This window comes from Equus przewalskii, chromosome 15, assembly GCF_037783145.1.
Source record: "Equus przewalskii isolate Varuska chromosome 15, EquPr2, whole genome shotgun sequence".
Lineage (NCBI taxonomy): Eukaryota > Metazoa > Chordata > Mammalia > Perissodactyla > Equidae > Equus > Equus przewalskii.
Genome location: NC_091845.1, coordinates 17,528,739 through 17,551,130, shown reverse-complemented (window position 1 = coordinate 17,551,130; position 22,392 = coordinate 17,528,739). Strand labels below are relative to the sequence as shown.

General features: G+C 37.3%; 1 protein-coding gene across 5 annotated transcripts in view; it reads right to left on the bottom strand.

The window, feature by feature from the left end:
- CNTN3 (contactin 3) overlaps positions 1-22,392 on the bottom strand; it is a 324,643-nt gene that overhangs the window by 218,064 nt on the left and 84,187 nt on the right. For 3 of the 5 annotated variants that reach the window (XM_070576766.1, XM_070576770.1, XM_070576767.1), the window contains exon 3: positions 1,576-1,702. The exons of the other annotated variants lie outside the window; for them this stretch is intronic. In XM_070576766.1, coding sequence (XP_070432867.1) covers positions 1,576-1,702 — 127 coding nt within the window. The remainder of the gene's footprint in view (positions 1-1,575; positions 1,703-22,392) is intronic. 5 annotated transcript variants of the gene reach the window in all.

Sequence of the window (22,392 nt, the reverse complement as noted above, 5' to 3'; positions counted from 1 at the left end):
TCTAAAGGATAATCTTCCATTTCAGGGAGAAACAAACAGATGCTAATTTAAAAAGTATTAGAATGTCCTAAGAAAATGCTGGAAAAAAATATTTCCAAGATAATGTCTTGTTAAGTTGATCTGCTCATCTTTCCCCAAAAGAAGAAAATATTTCCAGATGTTACATGTGCTTAAGTCTGATTAATTGAATATATGATTGAAAATACAAAAAGTGGAATTTTATGAGCTAGTTCATAAAGTACTCATAAAATATAGTTCATAAAATACAGGTTTTTGTATTTTCAATCATATATTATACTTTTCTAATTTCTGTAGGGAGAGGAAGAGGCAGAGAAAACTTTTTATCGTCTCTGCCGATTCTGAGCAGTAATCTGGAATCATGTTTATTTTGCTGAAAGTACACCATACGTGCTCAAAACACATGCTGACGAATATTGCTGAAAGAGACTGACCTTGATTACTTCCAGATGCAAAAATACAAAGGTCTACCTTCAAACCCAATGCTGACCCAATTTAACAACGACTGTTGGCCTCTATTATTTACATGGGTTAAGAGAACAATACAAGTTGAAAAAGATCTACATTACTATTGCAAACATTTAGAATTTTATTAATATAGGCTAAAGTCTGCTTGCTCTGCAGGTTATAAAAAAGGTTTTACCAAGCAAACCAATATTGTAAACAGTTTTTGAGACAAATGTTCACAGTACTTAAAAGAACACGTTGTTTTCAAGGTGCCTCCAGCACCTTCTCACAGCCACTTTTATGAAAGTAGGATACGCTATTCATAAATAATTCATTTCTTCGTTAAAGTGTGTCTCCTAACACACACAAGAATAAAAACTGTTAATTTTGTGTTATTTAATAAAACTGTTAATTTTGTGTTTTAATAAATATCCATCTCATCCAAACAATCCACCATCATCCCCAAAATAGTAATATCTTTATCCTAAGGTGACGAGAGTTTAGATTTTTTTTCTATTTCTTTATACCTTTCTGTGATGTTTGAAGGTTTTCAGGGAACAAATATTATTCATATAATCTGGAAAATATACACTGTTACATGAAAAAATCTAATAAATATATTTTTCTTTTCAAGAAAAATTAAAATGACTTTAGACAGAAAGTATTTTATTCTTCTATCTTTAATGAACCTTCAAACTCACACCCAGTAAAAACAGGAAAGGAAGTGTAATAGATGCTGAAACATCTTCTTTAAAACTATGATTTGTAAATACCTTTAGAACACATTTAATTTTATCCCCCCATGAGTACATGTTTATATATTAAAAGCCAAGTTATAAATTAAATCGCACTATAAATCAATGAAAGACATTGCTTAAGAGATTCTACTGTGTTTATCTTTAATCATGAAATCTTACTGTAAAGTAAATAATCAAGCCAATATATATGGTCTGGATCCAAATGTTTATGTATTGGATCTGCTGAATATAGCATAGGACTATAGATTCATGAATTATTTCTTACTGCTGGCATAACTATATTGAAGAAAAAAAAATTCACAATTGTCTCATCGTTTTTTCTTCATTTGGATTTTCAGACTTTCCACTGTACCTGTAATGAGGTGAAGGGTTGCCTCTTGCTTCACAATTTAAAGTTACTTTTTTATCCTCTGAGCCAACAGGAAAAATGCTGTTGCTGGGCTCTCTGATAAACACAGGGCCTTGTAAGAGAAGCTCACCTATATGGGTGGGAGACATCCAAAAAATAATCATAATAAGTAAAAGGTACTGTAAAGGCTGCATTCTAGAATCAAGGAAGAAAAACAAGCAACTAGTATCTGCTCTTTAAAAAAAAGGAAGAAAAACCAGGCATTGCTTCCCTTGTCCACAAAGCAGAACGCTCTGTAGGCACTGCTTTGTTTATGAGCATCAGTTAAACTGTTCTTAACAGCTACTATCACTTCTAAGAGAATGTAAGTTGGTATAAAAAGCATTTGCATGTTAATAAGATTACTTAAAACTACAAATAAGGCTGCTGTAATTACTTTCTATAACATATACCAGACTTAAGTTTTCATGGGTGAATAATCTATTACAGGAAATCTTTCTGTCAGAAGCCTCTTTGCAAAACTAAGGCTGAATACAAGACCAGATGAATACCTGAGTATTACCTTTTTCATAAAACCTGCCAGCCATGCAAATCTGAAGGTTGGCAATGTAATTTTGCCATTTTGAACTAAAAACATTTACTACGTGGTGAGACGTCTATTTCATTACTAGCAAATTGAAGAGAAGAATACAGCATTGAACAAGTGTCCTTTAAAAAGTGTTTTTACTTTGGTTAAGAGAACTTGAACATTCTCTGAGAAGAATTTCCATATACACACAAAAAACCCCCCAAATCTCTCTCTTTGTACTATGAATTCAAAAGGGAATGAGATAATGTCATCACCAAATGTTTATGCTACCGCGGTTGCATAATCACTGCCAGAGCATTTCTAAAAACAAACAAAAACATAGGGGGAAAAAAGCTCTTTACTCTTGGAATTCTCAGTAAAATTGCAGAGGAGTTCCTATGGAAGCGGAGAAAGAAGAAACAGACTAAGTGACGAAGAGAGTCCATGAATAGTCAGACAAAGCAAACGAGATGGGAAAGTACCCAAAAAGGCCCAGAAACCATGAACTTACACCTTGGCTACTTCAAGTAGTGATAACATTAATAAAAATACTTACCATAACAAGAATAATAACACAATATTGAAAATAATCCTTGAAATGATGAAAACAGCAGCAGCTAAAGCTACCATGGGAATCCTACGTGCCCCTATCTTTTAATCTTCAGAAAGCTCGTTGAGACAATACTGTAATTATTCCCAGCGTACACAAGAGAAGTGCTGAGTCTAAGAGGGGTTAGGTGACGTGAGCAAGTTCACGCGGCAACACCCTCTAGAATATCTGATTCCAGAATCTATGCAGTGACACCCTCTTCTCTTTTGCACTAAGAATTTGGCCTTGTCCTTGATCTGGCTTTTGCCCTCAGCCTCTGCGTGGTAATCTGTCACACTGCTAGAATATCTTTGTTTAGGGTGGGGACTGGCCATACTGGACCAGCCACAACTAATAGTCTTGGACGGGAGCTGGCCATATCAGAAAGACCAACCATGTGACTGAAAGTGAGAGATTTGGGTCACATGATATCAGTTGACATGGAGATGGAGCTCAACCTGGTGTGCAATCAGTCACTCATGACCAGGTAATGAAGCCTCAATAAAAACTCTGGACACTGAGGCTTAGCAAGCTTCCCTGGTTGGCAGTACTCCTGGTGTATGGCTACACCTCAAAGCCAAGAAGGTAACACATCCTGAGGACACAAAAAGCTTAGCATTTTGGACCTCTCCAGATTGTGCCCTATGTGTCTCTTCCTTTGGCTGATTTTAGCAGATATCTTTTCCCTATAATAAACCACAAACATGAGTATAATAGCTTTCAGGGACTCCTGTCAGTTCTTCTAGCAAATTATCAAGCCAGAATTTGCAAATGGTGTTAGAAATGCAGGGAGTCTGGGAACTGTGTGCTCAAACCATGAAGTCTAGGGAATTCCAGGCATCTTACCACTGCAACATCATCAAACAGCCAACCCTTACTATTGCCTACCAGGTTTTAAGAAAGCAGCTTGCTATTCTCCCTTGTCTTTTATTTACCTCTAAGAAGAAAATGCCACAAGAAAAAGACTTCTCCTTCCTTTGTGGAAAAAGGACAACCTCAAGCAGAAACGGATTTTGAAGTAGCGACTAACACCCTTAATCAAAAAGAAACAATGTTGTCACTTGTTGATGTTTTTCTCCCTCAATAAAATTTTTTAAAAAACAATAGTAAGTTTCACTAATTTGAATTTATTATCTGACAAGGTTGAAAATACTTCTGATGTCTGTTTGTAAATATTTGCAAATATGGTGGATTTTTCATAGCATTTTTCTAGTATAATAGCTTTTAATTTACTTTGGGTGACGTATATTTTAATGACAGATGAGATGGTATAGTATCATTTTTCTGAAAAACTCTGATGTATATAAAGCTTCAAAGCAATAGTATATTAACACAATGTATACATGTGAAAATGACAGATACATTGGGGAGGGAAATGGATAGAAGGAAAATTAGGTCAAGAAAAGAAGGGGGTGATTCTAATGAAAGGGACCAAAGAGATGTTTTTAGAAATCTCTTACAAGTGACCACAATGAAAACTCAAATATCCATTGCATCATAATCTAACGAAAGTCAAATCCCAAATGATGCTCTTCTCTAGGGACCGCTATTAATTTTACATAAAGGTGTTCAAGAACTAGCAGCATTTTTTTCGTGAGACCCTTTTGAGAGAACAATAATAATAGCTAATTTGCTAACATTTATGTGCAGGCACCATATTAAGCCATTCACATCCCTCACCTTTATTCCCAGGCTTCCTTCAACCCCATCCCCTAATCTCTGACATCCAGCCATGCCACTGTCCTTGTCTTTGCCCCTCTGAAGAGCTGAACTTCTTGTCACCTTTGGGCTCACCTCCTTATTCTTGCACTCCAGTTTCTTTTTGTCATTCAGAATGCAGCATAAATGTTATCTGCTCAGCTTAAATGTGCCTGCCCTTTCCACCCTCTAAGTTATTACTCACCCCTCACTTCCATCAGTCACAGACATACCAAAGCACATCTCACTGTATCTCACTATATATAAACATTATACATGTTTATATGTGTTTGTTATTTATTTGTTTCTAATTCATTGCTGTATTCCCAACTCCTAGAATGTGGGAGAAAATCAATATTTGTCTGGTGAATGAATGATTAAGAGGAATGAAGGAATTCTCACCATAACTCTGTATAAGGCAGATACTATTATACAGCTGGTGATTGATAAAGCTAAGACTTTCACTCCAGAGCTTATGTTCTCACCTTGTACACTGTTTGGCCTCCCCAGCAGAAATGAAGCACAGATAGGTTAAATAACCGAACCATGGAAACACAGCATTTTGGTGAGAGACCTGGGATCAGACCCCAGGGCTCACATTCTTGGTTTGTTTCCCTTTCCATTAAACTACACTGTTCTAAATACGGTCAAAGGCGAAAATTCACCATCAGCTTGCTTTTTCAACTTCAATATTTCCTGATGACACTGGAGTTAACAGCCTGTGAGGCATATACCCACCATTTCTGAAATTTAGGGCTCCTAAAGGCTTTTCAGACCCACAGCAGCCATTCGGGAGCCTCCAATGACTCTTAAAATGTAAGTACAAATTAATAATCAAACATGACAGGTCGATCCAAGCTTCACACTCAGAAAAGAGACAAAGGCCACTCAATCTTGCTTCACCAGAATGAAACAGGTGATGAGAGGTGCTGGGGTATAATGTTCTAGTCTCTTGCTAGCAATATAAACTTAAAAGGAATAGATTCGGAAGTCTTTGCTAATCTAAAAGAAATTATCCAACATTTTCTTCAAAACAAAGTTTGGTCCTCAGAAACACAGAACCTTAACTATTCACACAGACATTCATAAACAGCAAAAAGTAGCTTGACTGAAATGAAAAGGAGACCTCTGGCCTAACTAAATGGATTCAATGTAACATTTAGATTGATGCTAAACTTTACTTTTTGTGACAGGGGCATTTTTTCGATATGCTAGCCCAGTTCCAAAGCTCCGTTTTAAGTTTACAACCTAAAATAAAGGGCATATAACATTTCCGAAGAGAACTAATAAGTCCAAACCTCCAATCCTGAGGTGGTGTTTTTCTCCCCCCTGAACACCCACAGGCTACTAGGAATAACTGCCTTTGGATGTAAGTACAAGCTTTATGAGCTCCTAAGGTAATGTCACGCAAAAGATCAAACCGTGGCCAATCAATTCTAACAGTCATACTATTTACAACCTTTATGAAGACGGACAAAGAGAAATAGACAAAGGATTCCAGGCAGCTGCATTACTTTTACTAAAAGAAATGAAATTCCTAAAAGACTAGGATGTTCTCTCTGAAATTCCTACAGAGGAGAAAAGCATACCCTATTTTCCCTTGCTGATTTACATGGCATAAAACTGGAGGATATTCTGAAATGAGGAGGGTAAATCCAAAAAGGGAGCTGGGGTGGGAAGCGCTATTTAAGGCAGAGTTTAAGAGCAGGGGGACCTAGAAAGGAAGAGTCAACATTCTTATAAGGTGTCATGCTCAAACAGAAGGAGCTCTACCCTGGGTCAGAGAAAGTAAGAGAATATGCCACCGATGAGATCTTTTTCTAGGTCCTACTATTCTACAGGGAGAACAAAAAATTAAAGATGAAAACATTTTGTAGCAGTGGGGTATCATCGTTTTTTTTTTGGCATTGGTGGTTTAAAGCTAAAAAATGCAAAAACACAATAAGGAATGACCAAAACAAAATTCCATTTATACTTTTCCAAAGTCAAGGAAGGATAAAGAATTCAATTTTAAGATAATGCATTTATTTAACAAATATTTGAATGCCAGACCCATGCAGCATGTGAAAGACAAGCTGTGGCACACATTGTCAGCTGTCTATCCACCAGCGCATGCCCATTCTTCTTCTTGCCTTCAGAGTCTGTCTTTCACCAGAGATACAGAAATCACCAGATATATTACCTTCCCCGAACTCTTTGTAGTTCTTGACTGAGGAGCAGGGGAGACTGGGTTATGAGACCAGTAACAGCCAAAGAGGGGTGTGTTAGTTCGTTAGGTTTGCCATAACATAACAACTGGGTTGTTTAATCAACAGAGTTATTGTCTCACAGTTCTGGAGGCTGGAAGTCTCAAATCAAGGTGTGGGTAGGGTTGGTTTCTTCCGAGAGTTGTGAGGTGAAGGATCTGCTCCAGGCCTGTCTCCTTGGCCATCTTCTCCCTGTGTCTCTTCACGTCATCTTACTTTTATGCATGTCTCTGTGTCCAAATTTCCCCGTTTTAGAAGGATACCGGTCATAAAGGACTGGGTCCCACCTTAATAACGTCATCTTAACTACTCACATCTGCAAGGACCCTATGGCCAAATAAGGTCACATTCTGAGGTCCTGGGGATTAGGACATCAACACACAAATTTTGAGGGGACACAATTCAACCCATAACAAGAGGTAAGGGGAAATCTGCTAGGAGCTTGTAGGAAAGAGTCTCTACCTTGATTTGAAAAGAAAAAAAGAAGACGAAAATGCTGACATTGCTTCTCTTCCTTTTTGACATGGAAATTGTCAGGTGAGGAAGAATGAATGCTGGGAGCTATGTGGCTGTCTACACACCATGAGGTAGTGTCTCATAAGTTACAGACATAACTCAAAACATCATGTGTTAGAAAATAAACCTCTACTGCATTTTTGCCACCTGCAGGGGAATGTACTATAACCAACATGCTGGAAAAAAGGGAAAAGACAATATAGCTTACTTAAGATGAGAAAGGAAAATAAAACGCTTACCAGGAATAACTAATTTATCTGTTCCACACATCTGGAAAGGTCATAAAACAATTTGCTTAAAGGAAAAAGTGCTGAGGTGTGGCACACACCTGCAGTGTGATGGTTAGCATAAGAGAGACCTATATGATGAGATAAAAATCCTTTAAATTGTGAAATTAATAGTTTACTACATGATTTGTTCAATTTTTATTTCATGTTTTGTCCATAAACAGAAATAGAGAAACTGCATGGGAAGCAGTATTCAATAATTAGGAAATAAGGATTGAAAGGGGCTGTTTAAGCTTTACAGGTGTGAGAAATAAATGTTCGAGTAAAAAAATACTCCTCCCCTGGGGTGGCAGAGTCTTTTCAAAGCATGACAATTTTTTACCAAGAATTTCATTTTTCCTTTCATTGCAACCTGACTGAAGGAAGACAAAAATGCTCACACCCATACGCAGAGATGGACATGATGCTCACGCTTAATGTTAAATATCTTAATGTCAGCACTTTACTGTAGTAAACTAATCACAAATTTTGATGCAAGCTATGATCTATGTGTACTATAGTTGAGTAAGAGCAGGGAACTCGGAAGTACTTATGAGGATGCCCAATATTTTATCTTGACACTTTCAATCCAATGGCTGTATTTCTGATTTTTGAAATATTCTTTACAATTGAATGAAACGGTTAACCAATTTACAGTTATATTGCAGGAAACAATGTGTTTTGGGGGAAAAAATGCTTAGAGGAGATGAGTTGAAGTCTTTGTAGATTAAAATGTTTTCATAATACTTTATGGCCTTATTTATTTTAATTTGTGTTATTGTCTTTCTATGAATGTGAGTTCTAGTATTTTGAACCTCCCTGACATCTTTCCATTATTCTCAGTCCATAATTATACCTTTCTTGCTAGATAGTTTAATAGCAATTCCGCATGATAAAAAGAAGTTACAATGCTATTGTTAGAGGCAGTGTGCAATGTGTACAATACACCCAGGAGTACACAATCCATGGCTCATTTATTTGAAAAGAAAAAACACTTACATCTCCACATTCTATTATACCAACTTTCATTGAACATCTTTGAAATGTGCAAATCTGCAAGGTTCTCACAAATCATATTGAATTGAAAACACTTCATTAATCAAGTCTTTTAAAAACATTTCTTCAGCACACTTCTTGCAAAGGATTTAATAGAGATTATTATATTTGTGGTTTCTATTTTTTAACAAGGAGATTGGGTCAAGGCTTTTTAGGGCCCAGGCATGATTCCCTTCATGTATTTCAGAAAGAATGTTTCGTATCAAACTCTAGTTCAAGGCCATTGTTTCTATGAAAAAAATAATTATACAATAAAGAATCTGTATTTTAAATTCGTTGTAATGGAGAAGCTATTAAGAAGTCACACTAGCTGGTGACTGCATTTTGTAGTATTTTTGCAGCTGTAATTGCATAAAGTAGAAAAGGGCATAATCTTCTCCTGCCCACACCTCAATAAGCAGAAGCAAGCATTGTGTTTGTAAATGTCCCAGGACATAAAATACCATCTCATGGGGGCTGGCCCCGTGGCCGAGTGGTTAAGTTCGCGCGCTCCGCTGCAGGCAGCCCAGTGTTTCGTCGGTTCGAATCCTGGGCGCGGACATGGCACTGCTCGTCAGACCACGCTGAGGCAGCGTCCCACATGCCACAACTACAGGAACCCACAACGAAGAATACACAACTATGTACTGGGGGGCTTTGGGGAGAAAAAGGAAAAAATAAAAATCTTTAAAATACCATCTCATTCCCTCTTCCCACTTCTTTCTGCAGTCAAAGATCCTGCTTCTATGTTTCTAGACCACTGAGGGGAATGAAGCTGGGTTGTGGGGTAGGTTCGGAGACCCAGGGAGGCAGGACAGAGGATGACCATTCCCAAAACTGTGTCTGGAACTATGGCATGGGAGTGGGGGGAGCCTCAGAGTTGCCTAAACTGAATAATTAAATAATTTCTCAAATTATTTTTCATTTGACTCAAGATTAGAAATTCATGTTTTACCATGATTTACCGTAGACACAGTGTGTGCATGTACACATTCACATACAACTGATAAAAAGTTTCGTGAAATAATATTAATCCTTATACAGGCTGAATCATAATATTCTTTTCTATTCTAGTCTACTCCATCCAATTCGCTTTATCCTCTTCTATTTTTTAAATGCTAGATATAAACTACTATATTAATATCATCACCCATCAATGAATTCCTATCCCCGATTTGATAATCACTGTGCTAGCAGCATGCCTCTCTTGCCTGCAATGTCCTAGATTATGATTTTGGGGGGAACCTGTGATGACTGCAAGGTATTTCTTTAATTTCCTTCACTTAGGAATAAAACCAAACTTGGCGATGAAGGAAAAGAGCCAACCACTTTCAAATGGATGAGTTTGTGGTCCCAAAACATAGTAATGACAAGAAGACTTTCCCCAAATCTGATGAAATGCTATCTCCTCTGTAGTCTTGGGGAGGACAGCAAATAATACTGTGCACTGCTGGCAACCTTGGCAAATAAGGAAACATATTTCATCTTGAGAAACATTGTTTCTTAGTTTTGTATAATATGCAGCAAAATCCCTCATTATATATACCTAGTTCTAAACACATGCACAGTCTCAAATGTCAACATATGAAGGGAAAGTAGACATTGCTTATCAGGCCGCGTACTAGACACGTCATATCTAAAGTCACCTAATTCTAAGTGAATATTAGACACTCTGAATAAAAAATGGTACTCATTTTAACGGTACTGCTTTCCTTAATATTGGCACAGATTACAAATAAGTAATCCTCAGGGCTGTTGAAGATGAGTTAAATTGGATGGTCTATATACATTTTTGATATAACCATTCTGGTCAACCATTTGGTGGTACATATGAGAAGCTACGGTCATGTAGGAGGTCTAAAGAAACTCTGCTCTCAATTCTTCCATTAATCTTTCCTCAGTATCAGCACTTAGTAATAATCTTTCCCCATTCTAAACTCTTAGGAAAATTTTTGTGTATTTTTTTCATCACAACATCCTTCTCCTATTATATATTACCTTTATTGTTCACTCATATCTTCTTCACCCCTAGTCTTTAAACTTTTGGAAGATAGTGACTAAATTTAACACACATTTCTACTCCCTAAGCATTACTAACATATTGTATATATTGGAAAACTTGATAAACTAGTGTTAGAATGGAAATTGTTGTGTGTGGTTTCTGCTTCACTGCAAACAGTTTTAATTCACAAAATGTTATACTTGATCAAAAGAAAGAATTTGGCCATTCTCAGGATAACCCAAAGTGAATAGCCTATCTCCAACTGGAATATGTGTGTCCAACTACAAAATAATTAATTATATGAAAACATGAACTTGTACAAGCTAACTGAATGTCTGCAGCTATGACTCTTAAAAAATAGCCCTGCGGTCTTCTTACAGGCATCTACTATCGTTAGGTGGCTATTTCTGTTTGGGCAACTGGCAGGATCTTGGTCATCTACATCTCACCCACTCCCTTCTGAGTACTAAAAGTACAAGTACTCCACAGGAGCAGCTTTACTAAAACCATATATAAATAGCACTTTTAAAAGCACTCTACTAGTCACCTCGTATAACTTCTGAGTGCTGAAGCAAAGCTCCATTTCAGGATTTTAATGACGCGTTTGAGTGTAACAGCTGTCCTAGCCATTAAAAATATTAAAAATTGAGCTTTTGGTGGTCTGTTTCATTATTCACATCTCTGAGAAAGTTGACTGGGCCTAAAGTTACTTTCAAGAGGGCATAGCATTTACACAGGTTTCACTGTCCCAGGGATGGATCTCTGCAAAATATGCCCAACTTCATGATAAACCATTTATGTGAACCATGAATTTAGTTAACACATAAATAACATGCAATTCTTACCTGAGTCTAAATCTTCCAAGGTTAGGATGTAATGTTAGGATTCAAATCAATCACCTCCTGGCTACCTGAACACACTCCACATTTCTGTCTCTTCATCTCAGAATTTGAACCTTACTTAAAAAGCCATGTTTGCTTTTCAGATAGGACCTGAGCTAGACTGCCTTTTCACATTTTTGCAAATCTGAGATTCTTTAATGACGTGAAATGTATACGATGTGGCCCATCATGCATATTTGGAAATTTTAGTTTGCAAGGCTGCACACTGGTGGCTCCTGGGCCAAATCTATCTTGCAGCATTGTTAGATTTGGATCAGAAAATGTTTCGGGGGAAAAAACACTTCTCTTAAATTAAATGGCCACATTTAAAAATCCAATAGTTTCAGGCATGAAGCAAAATTTCACCTTATTTTTAAAAAAACAAAGGTCTAGCCGTTCTGGGCCCTCTGTCTCCCATGGCAATCCTCAATTGGGCACTGTCATAAGGATAGAGCACATTTGCTGTTTTCCCAAAGGCATCCTACAGGCAGTAAGACATCCAGGGCTGTTAGCAAGAAATTCACTTATAATTACGTGCGAAATAACTTTGTTTACAAAACAACTATCTTGAATTGACTTATGCCATTCTTCTTCCTGGAAAGCTTTCCCCCTCTATCCTTCCAGACATCAAGCCTCTTGATAGGCCAGTGAAAATTAATCCCACTTTATCAGAAATTTGATTTACTACATTGGATTATACCTCTCCCCAAGCATCTGTATTTTAGCAATTTGTGTGCAGGTTGCCTCCTTTTTCCTCAATTTATTTCCTTTTTTATTCTTTCACAGCACATTGCGAAATATCATACACATGATAACATAAGTGCTTGATAAGAAATGATGTCGATGTTAAAAAACCTACATTTATGCTTTAGAACAGGGGTTGGAAAACTATGGTCCATGGGCCAAAGTCAAGCGTCATCTGCTTTTGTATGATCATGAATCAAAAAAATAATATTTCATGACACACGAAAATTACATGAAATTCAAACTTCAGTGTCCATAAATAAAGTTTTATTGGAACACAGCCATGCTCACTGCTTATGTATTGTCTACGGCTGCTTTCCCATGACAATGGCAGAGTTGAGTAGTTACGACAGAGACCAAATGGCCTGCAAAGCCAAAAATATTTACTATCAGAACACTTTATGAAAAGTTTGCTGACTGCTTTAGGACATGCCCCTGCTTTAGGAAAGAGCATGTCTACTAGGAGGAACGAGGACTTTGTGTTGAGATAGACATGATTTTTTTTCCCGATACTAACATCTAACTTTAGGCAAATCATTTAAGCTCTCTGAGCCGCTGAGTTCTCTATTTTTTATGGGAATAATATCAATATTACAAGGTTTTTGATACAAGGATAAGCAATATTTTTTAATGGAGCAACAATGCAATAAACAGTATTTGATATTATTATTGCACATTTTTGCTAAGCCCTTGCATCAAACTTTTAATTACATCTGACTGGGGGATAGTAATTTATGAGAAGGTAGTCTAATAAATGACTTCATTCATTAGAGCCCCATATCTACATGGCATGAAAAATAGGATGGGATTGTCCTTATCTTCACGGTGGTTGTGAACACTGGCACCTGTGTTCAGTTATCTGGTTGAACAAATAATTGCAAGTATTATGTCTAAGACAAAAGGATCCTATTAATCTGTGGAGGGTGGTAACTTCAAAAAAAGAAAAACCTTTATAATGCCCACTGCATCAGTTCTCATTGAGAGACAATTCTCCTACAAGTATTTACTTTTCACTGTCTTCAAATAATTACTCACCAAAGTTGTATCAATGGGAAATTCAAAAAAATAAGCAGCAAAGAGCTTTCAAAAACTCCATGAGGCAGAAAAAAAGCATTGGATTGTTTTATATTGTTGTTAACTGAGTGTTATTTTATCTATTCTCCCATGATAGGAATAGTGGCCACAGCACTGAGTATTCTCAATTTCCTTTGCTGTGTAATCAAGCAAAAAAGAAAAAAAGGCATCTGTGGCATTGTATATGCTGCAGTAAATATTATTCCTTCACTAACAAATAGATGGTGACTCAGAAACCCACGAAGTACATTGTTCAACAGCCAATAACTCCTAATTATCCACAGAATTAAGATCCGCATATGACTACTTCTCTTTAATTTTTTGTACCTATGTTTGAGCTTAAATATTACTCGCATGTGTGTATGCACACACTCACATACACACTTAGGGGATCAGAATAAAAAGCTCTGTTATTCTATACAGTCAAAAAGCCAGACAAGATAGTTTAAAATCCTATAACACTTAGTAATGAAAAACTTAATTGGAGACTAAACAGGAGCTCTGCTTCAAAGTCTTAAGGCTAATCGAAAAAGACACACAAATTGCCATCTGCCTTTAAAATTCTGTGGGTGGTGCATCAGACTGCCCCTTGTATTGCACAAGTTCTCAGAACAAGAGTGTGTGATACCATTACGAACAATGCAAAACAGGGAAATACTATCCCCAGTATTCATGTGTTCTTTGAATAACAGTTGAAACTCACTAATGCCCCATGTCCACAGGCAACACCAATCAACGTCACAATGGCAGCAATGGATCCCAGAGTTGCCTGGATGTATTAAGTCCAGCCAATAGTAGTCTTCATGACCCTCCTTGCTTATAGCATTGGAGGAGCAAATAATGTTCACACTCTTGGAATAAACAGTGAATAATTCACCAGAGCCATTCAAAATGGCAGCCTACACACTTCACTCAGTGTCTCAGGAAACTATAAAGCTGGCCAGTGAAGAAAATGAATAGAGTCACAAGTTCAGAGAACACAGGTTCATGAGTCACCACTCTATCACACACCATCATATACCTCTGCAACCAGCCCTTGAGTTTTTCTTGACTTCCTTCCACAAATAGATGCTGGGCCTTTGACAATTATGCATTAAGTCCAAGAAAAGAGCAGCTTCTTCCTTGAAACAGTCTCCCAAGGTCACTCATCACGAGCTGAGGTTCAGGTCCACCTGAGTGATTAGACAGTACTCCTTTTTTTTTAAAAAAAGAAACTGATCTTTTAGTTAAAAGGAACAAATTGCCTCCTGTATAATTGACAGTTGGGAATAATACCTTTGTCTCCAGCAGTCCCATAAATAAGAAAAGTAAACCCAGATGGTATAAAGAGAAAGTAATGAGTCAAATACCAAGGGAAGAGCTTAATTCCTCAGCTGCCAGGCAGAAGCTGGAAGAGGAAGCACACTAGAAAATCTAATGCCTAGGGAGGGTGGCAGTAGTATTTTGTCTTTTCTTTTTTTTTTTGCCAACATCGTTTGTTGTTGTCCTTCTTTTTAAGCAATAAGTACTAACAATGTAGTAAGACCAAAAAGCACAGTGTTTTACATTCAATAGATGCTTTGAAAAATGAATAGAACACTGAGAAAACATTTCATTATCACCAATATTTTAATATTAACCATCTAACATGGAATTTTATGAGTAGTAGCATCTCAATGATGCCAAATTGCACAATTGGATTTTTAATCTGAAGGCAGTTATTTTAGGCTTCAATTATTATGTCAATGATTTGACAGACCAAAAATTTAATAAATAAAAAGGATGTCAAATAATTTTTACTTATATATTTATCTACTGATGGAAAAATGAATTCTAACATTTTGTCCATTTCTAGAAGTCATTTGCTTTCTCATTTTCACTGACATTCTTCAAAGAAATTAATATGGTGTTCCTTATCGGCATTATTAGTTGGACTTACATAAAAACAAAAGAAAATTGGTAATCACTGAACAATTAGCAACCATCCTAAAATATCTGAGCTAAACCTCTCCTTGTCACACTTGGCAAATAAAAACTCCAAGTTGTTTAATAATGTAATACTGCTTTAAAACTATGGAAAGTCATATCACAAAAGATAAAATGACTATGTTCTCTCACAGTTTCTTCAAATTATACACAGAGATACTTATATATGTAAAGATGCATACATAATTTAATTGTTCCCTACTGTATATTGTTCTCATAAAATAATTTTAAATTTAAAATATCTCTATCTGAAATAGCATCCAGTGTTGCATATCTAATCACAGAGTTCTGTCACTTGACATTGTCTCAAACTTCAAGTGTTGGTTGATGTTCAAAGGAAGCAACATGCAGAAGTGAACATAAATTGCATCTGCATATCGCAGTCATGGGGAACAAAAGACACATGGCAACTTAGTGCTAACAAAACAAAATGTGCCACTTGTCAAAATACGTTGCAGTTTTTGAGTTAGAGTTTTGCTTTGGAAGTAATACGGATGCAGAAGTGGTTCCTATGAACGGACACTTTCTTATGTCCAAGCTCTGAATTTACAGAATTGTGGGGGGCGTTGGGATGTGGGTGAGGCTTGAAAGGGATGATGAAAGGCCAATGGCAGGTCAGCCTGGGAAGCGGGGAAAGAGATCCTTAAGGAATACACCCACAGGCGTCTTTACTGCCAGAGGGTCTGAATGGTAAGCAAAAAGAAAAGTTTTACAACTCAGAGGAAACAGAAGATAGAAAGTATGTGGGAGTGACACTACACAGTTAACATGAGGATGACAGAAAAACAGATGTAAAACACTCTGCACAGTGCCTACCACAGAGGACAGCCAAACGATGGTGGGCATTATTTTTATACAAGCTTAGAGACACTGAGTGGCAACTGATAATAGTGAGGAAATGGCCTATTTCCAAACTAGTGAGCATTTTCATAAAGTCAAACTCATGTAATGATTAGCAAGATGGCACAGACATAGTATAAAGGAAACACACACAATATTTAAGGATCTAATCTCCCAAACATTCAGCAGTGGGTAAGATGAATCAGCAAGACTTACTTAAGCAATAAACATTAGGATGTTTTCAATACACGACTCCTTCCACTGCAGACCTAGGCTGTCATGTACATACACACTTGTCTCCCAAACTCTGGTAAGTATCAACACTCTCCCTTGACCAGCAACAAGGAAGAACAATTTGGTTCTTTTCTGTAAAAGGATCTAAACACACCACGCGCAGAAAAGGCTTTAGTGCAAATTCAGACAATCTAGACCAAGTCCCCACTGGGCCCATAACTAGCCATGTGACAGTGAGCAAGTCCCCCTAACGCTCTAAACCGTACTGTTCTCATTTACAACACAGACAAGGCCTGAAATACACAAGCATAGGTAGAAAAATATGTGTGTATGTGTGTAAATATACACATACAATTCAGTTTTATCAAAGATTACTGTTATCAATGCATCTTCTTCCTTTGTTACCAAATATTTCTTCATTAAATGTTTGCACTCTAATTCAGGGCTTCCTGTTCAAAGTCTCAGCAGCTTTTTCTCATATTTGAGCTTCTTCCAACTTTCCTTTTTCCTGAAACAGTTCTTCAACTTCCACCTTATCCTGCAGACTCAGAGATCCTTCCACATCTCTGCTCTGTCTTTACCTCTCACTCCCCACGCCTGGGTTCTGATCTGCCTCCTTTCATTGAACTCTCCATACATCATCCTTAAACACTTATCAGTTGCTATCAGTAGGAAAGCACCTCCCCATCTTGATCTCCTGGAGTGATACCCCACCCCCTCCCAGACACACACACTGGCTTCTAATCTTCTGGTCTCAACAGACTTGCAGCTCATACCAATACCACCCAGGTAGTCTTCAAGCAGCTCAAAATTCAGTATGCCCAGAACACACCCAAATCCCTCCCTCCTTCTGTGTTTCTTATTTCTGTTAATTGCCTCACTATCTTCCCACTCAATTTCAAAACCTGATAAGTCCCGTTCAACCATCTTTTCTTCCTTATCAGGCACAATCACCCAATTGTTTGTCATATCCTTTCAAGTCTGACTCTCTAATTTCTCTTATTTCCAATCTTATCTTTTTGACTTCAACTGCCCTAGTTTGGGCATAAGTTATCCCTCACTGGATATGTTACACTAACCCCCAAGCAGGTCTTCTTTTAGTTTTTCTTCCTTCTAATTTATCTTACAAACATCCTGTTGGGGCTATGGTTTTACAGCAAAGCTAAGATACTAACATTCCTTGCTTAACAATCTCTAGGCCCCACTTTTTTTTTTTTTTCTAACCTTCTCTCCAACACTGTCCTTCAAGTGTACTAAGAGCATAGAGTCTATACCTGTAATTTCCAATGGAAATATAATAACAGTTGATAACACTGGATTATATAATTGAAATTTGCTAAGAGAGTAGAACTATAATGTTTTCACCAAAAAAAAAGGCATATGATACATGACACACCTATAAGTTTACATTCTGTACTAATAAAAAGGAAAAGTGAAACAAGTGAAATTAATTTTAATCATAAATTGTATATAATCCAATATGTCAAAATATTATCATTTCAATATGCAATCAATATAATTATTAATGGGACATTTTCTGACCTTTTTCACAATACGTCTTTGAAATTCACTTTGTATTTTACACTTATAACAAATCCCAAGTTGAATTAGCCACACTTCAAATGCTCAATAGCCTGTGCAAATAGCTAGCATATTGGACAGAGCAGATCAAGAGAAATACAGGCTGGGTTTGAAATCTGGTTCCACTTACTAATTGCACGTGACTTAAGTAAGGTACAAATCTCTTTGTACCTCAGTTTCCTCATGTAAAGTAATGATAATACCTATCCAATAGAGTCACTGTGAAAATTAAATAAATTAACACAAATTGCTTAAGGTTGAGTTGACATGCGATAAAGTTTCAGTATATATTACCTGTCATTATCAAAGCTACTCCATACTTGCCATACAGGAGTAGGAGCGAACTCTATATTATATCTTTCTCTAAACTAAATGATCTTTCCTGCCTGTTACGGACTGAATATTTGTGTCCTCTCCGGCCCTAATAAAAATTCATATGTTGAAGCCCTGTCTCGCAATGTGATAGTATTAGGAGGTGGAGACTCTGGGAGGTAATTAGGCTTAAATGAAATCATGAGGGTGGGGTCCTCACAATGGGATTAGTGACCTTACAAGAGGAGATCAGAGAGCTTGCTCTCTCCCCACCACATGAAGACACAGCAAGAAGCCAGCCTTCTGCAAACCATGAACAATGTCCTCACCAGGAATGGAATCAGCCAGCATCTTGACCTTGGACCTCCCAGTCTCCAAAATTATGAGAAAGAGATGTCCGTTGTTTAAGCCACCAGTCTATGGTACTCTTTTACAGCAGTCTGAGCAGACAAAGACATTGCTCCATCTCTTAAGATTATGTCCAAGGGCTGTGGAGTAAGGCTATCTTATGGATTTATTTCTGAATTCTAGCTCAAATCCTTATTAGCTACATGAATTTTAGGAAATTTCTTAACTTGTCAGAGCCTCAGGCCCTCATTTGTAAAATAAGAATAACAATAATGAAGGCTCAGAAAATTGCCAAAGGAATTAAATGATATAATTCAGGAAAGGCCCTTAGCTCAGTGGTTGGTTCAAAGCAAGCACTCAATACACGTTGACTACAATTATTATTTTAAGATCCAGCTCAAATGTTGTTTTCTGCATGAATATTTTTCTATCTTCATTTCTCTAAGTTCTCTTTTCTTAGAACTTCCATGTCAGTCTTTTTTGTATTTTTCTTAAATAGGATCTGAAATCTTAACATTTTTCTCCTCTCGTTGCTTACGTGTGCTTTCTTTCCTTCCTAGACCGACAGCAACCTGATTTTCATCCATCGTGGATTCCTCTATACCCCTTATCACAATGCCTCACACAAACCACACAGTAGATGCCTGCCGAATGGATCTTCAAAGAGATAAACTTTAAGTGAGAGATAAAGACATAAGCTGCCTATGGAAAGGTGTCCTGGAAGTGGGAACAGGGATGGGGTAAGGTAGGAGAGAATGATAAGGAGTATAATTTAGGGGCACTCTCTAACACAGCATAAACACTGTCTTTTCTTCACTTACAGGCATATTAGTAAGATATGTTTTACTGACCAGAATCAAGATTCCTTTTGTTGTGACTCATATAGACGCATGCATGCATATGTATGTGTGTGTGTTTATCTTATTCTCAAAGTTCACCGCTAGTCATGAGTTAATGCTTAAGACTGAGCCCTTACATAGCGGGAATCCAATCCATTAAGCTCTAATACAATTCATGGAAAGACATAATATGCACAGGGGTACTTCCAAACACTTTCATGTGATGAGTACTTTAAGTCAGCTGAACACTTAAGCAATAGTCAATTAAATTGGTTTGAATGAACACTTTATTTGCAGGAGTCAGTGAACTAATAAACAGATACTTTCGAGACAATGGCTACTTTAAGAGCCAAATAAAACTATTTAACTTTACGTGCTTGTATAACTCTAATAGTATTTCCAATACACATTATTTGTAAGTCCCCCAAACACCTTCTTAGTCACCATAAGGCTTACAGAAATCCAATACGTGGAGCTGTCAATGATCAAGGTTATACAAACAAAATACACCAACAATGCTTGCTTTTTTTCCCCCGATTTTCACATGCATACTCTAATAAACTGTCAAGATTTAAATGGGATACATGAAAAGCAATTCCAGATTTAGGGTGCTACAATTGAGGGGATGATTTGAAATAAGTTTATTGGTAAAAACATGGAGGATGTCAAGATTTATAAGCAGAGATCAGTGACATCTCCATTTCACCAGTATCTATGCTATTGAATCATATTATACTGCACACAAATACCACAGAATAAATGACAGTCATTTGAGTTCATGGCAACAGTTTACTTGAAGTGACACATTAATGCCACAAAGTCATTTTCTCAATAATTACAAGGATGGTGGTATTGAAACCAATTGAAAAATATTCCTCCATTATTTCAGGGGGAACTTGAAAAGCTTATTTTGCTTTCAAAGCTTTCTTTAATCACTATTTGGATGAAAGACTAACCCAGAAAGTTATTCACATTAAAATCATAAAGAGGGGCTGGCCCCGTGGCCGAGTGGTTAAGTTCGTGCACTCTGCTGCAGGTGGCCCAGTGTTTCATTGGTTCGAATCCTGGGCGCGGACATGGCACTGCTCATCAAACTATGCTGAGGCAGCGTCCCACATGCCACAACTAGAAGGACCCACAACGAAGAATATACAACTATGTACCGGGGGGCTTTGGGGAGAAAAAGGAAAAAAGAAAATCTTTAAAAAAAATTTTTTAAAAATTACAAAGAGCAGGACGGAATCTATGATTGAGGGTCCTCAAAGGTGTGTGTCAGGAGGCTTGGTTGGTATTTGCATTCAAACTACTGGCTCTAAAACAAGCAGAGGTTATGATTTTCAAGTGCAGCCCAAACATGTGAATGTTGTTTGTACATGTTGCCCTTTACTAAATCTACACTGTTAAAGGAAGCCAAGGCTCATGTTTGGTGACCATGCATTTTATCCTTAATGACAATATCAACAATTTATTTAAAATTATTTAATCAAGGTGATCTAAGTCATCTCATAAAGCTGATCTATGGTCTCAGTTATAACAGATTTAGGGACACGTATGAATGGACATAGGCCTTCATGCCTTTGTAACTCCCGAAAGGAAAAGTTCATGGGTCAATGCAGCTCTGCAGATCAAGGATTATGACAGGTCATGGGGGTGGGGCTGGGGGAGCACTTACTGCTTTTTATGCTATTTAAGTCACATAGTGTCTTGGAGGAGCTGGTTTTTTCTGAACTCTCTCATCTGAATGCACAGAATCAGCTTCTCCCCTAGGCTGGCTTCCATGGTGACTGCAGGCTGACCACCTGCAGCAACCAGGGTTTCAGGATTCCTCCTTCAGATACACTGAGAGAGACACGGCACTTTCCACAAAGTTTGTACAGAAAGACCTTGAACCAATCAAACCTAGTGGCCAAAAAATGCAATGAGCTCTCTGGCTTAGGCCAATCACTGGGGCAAATGAGACAGGTCGATCACTAGCATTCTGCATGGGTCAGTCTCTTCCCAATCCTTCACGATTGCAGAAGAGGGCAGATGATGGAGATGCTACCACAATAGCCACGAAAACAATGTAAATGACAACTGAAAATCATCTTCCTTTCTAGGATTACTCCCTTCTAGAATTAATGGCTTACTTTTTTTTTTCTTTTTTTTGAGGAAGATTAGCCCTGAGCTAACTACTGCCAGTCCTCCTCTTTTTGCTGAGGAAGCCTGGCCCTCAGCTAACATCCGTGCCCATCTTCCACTACTTTACATGTGGGATGCCTACCACAGCAGGGCATGCCAAGCGGTGCCATGTCCGCACCCGGGATTCAAACCAGCAAACCCCAGGCCACCAGAAGAGGTATGTGTGAACTGAACCACTGAGCTACCAGGCCGGCCCCAATGACTACTTACTTTGACAAGTAATTTCCAGGTACTACCAAAATATTAGTAGATTTCAACATGTTGATTGTTCACTACAATATTTAAGACAGGAATGTGATGAAATAATTCTTTTTTAAATTTTGATGAAATAAGAGTACTTTAGAACTTTTACAGAAATATGGTATTTTCCATAATGGTGTTTTTAACTAGGCATCAACAATAACTTTAGCTATCCGAGGAAATTTCTCATTCCAAAAGACTTATATTTATCTAAGCTAGTCCCACTGTAAGATTAAAACAAAACAAATATACTCTGTGAAGTGTAGAATTTCTGCATACACTGATTAAGGACTTGTTTACATTCATCAAACAGTGACGACAACTGAAATCTGAACTCATCTGACAAAGGTTTCAGTATTTGCAGGTAATGGACACTCAGGAACTATTTACAACTTTCCATGTGAAATCAAAAAGTCCCCATTATCTTACTTCATATGGGCTCCCTTTGGGCTAGGAGGTATTATAAAACCTTTGCAAAATGGGCAGGTTTCTATTTTATAGATGTCTAAAGCACTGCTGTCCAATAGAAATATAATACAAGCCACATACATATTTTAAATTTTCTAGAAGCCACATTAAAAAAAGGTTAAAGGAAACAGGTGAAATTAATTTTAATAATATTTTTACTTAACCAAACATATCTAAAATATCAGTTTAACAC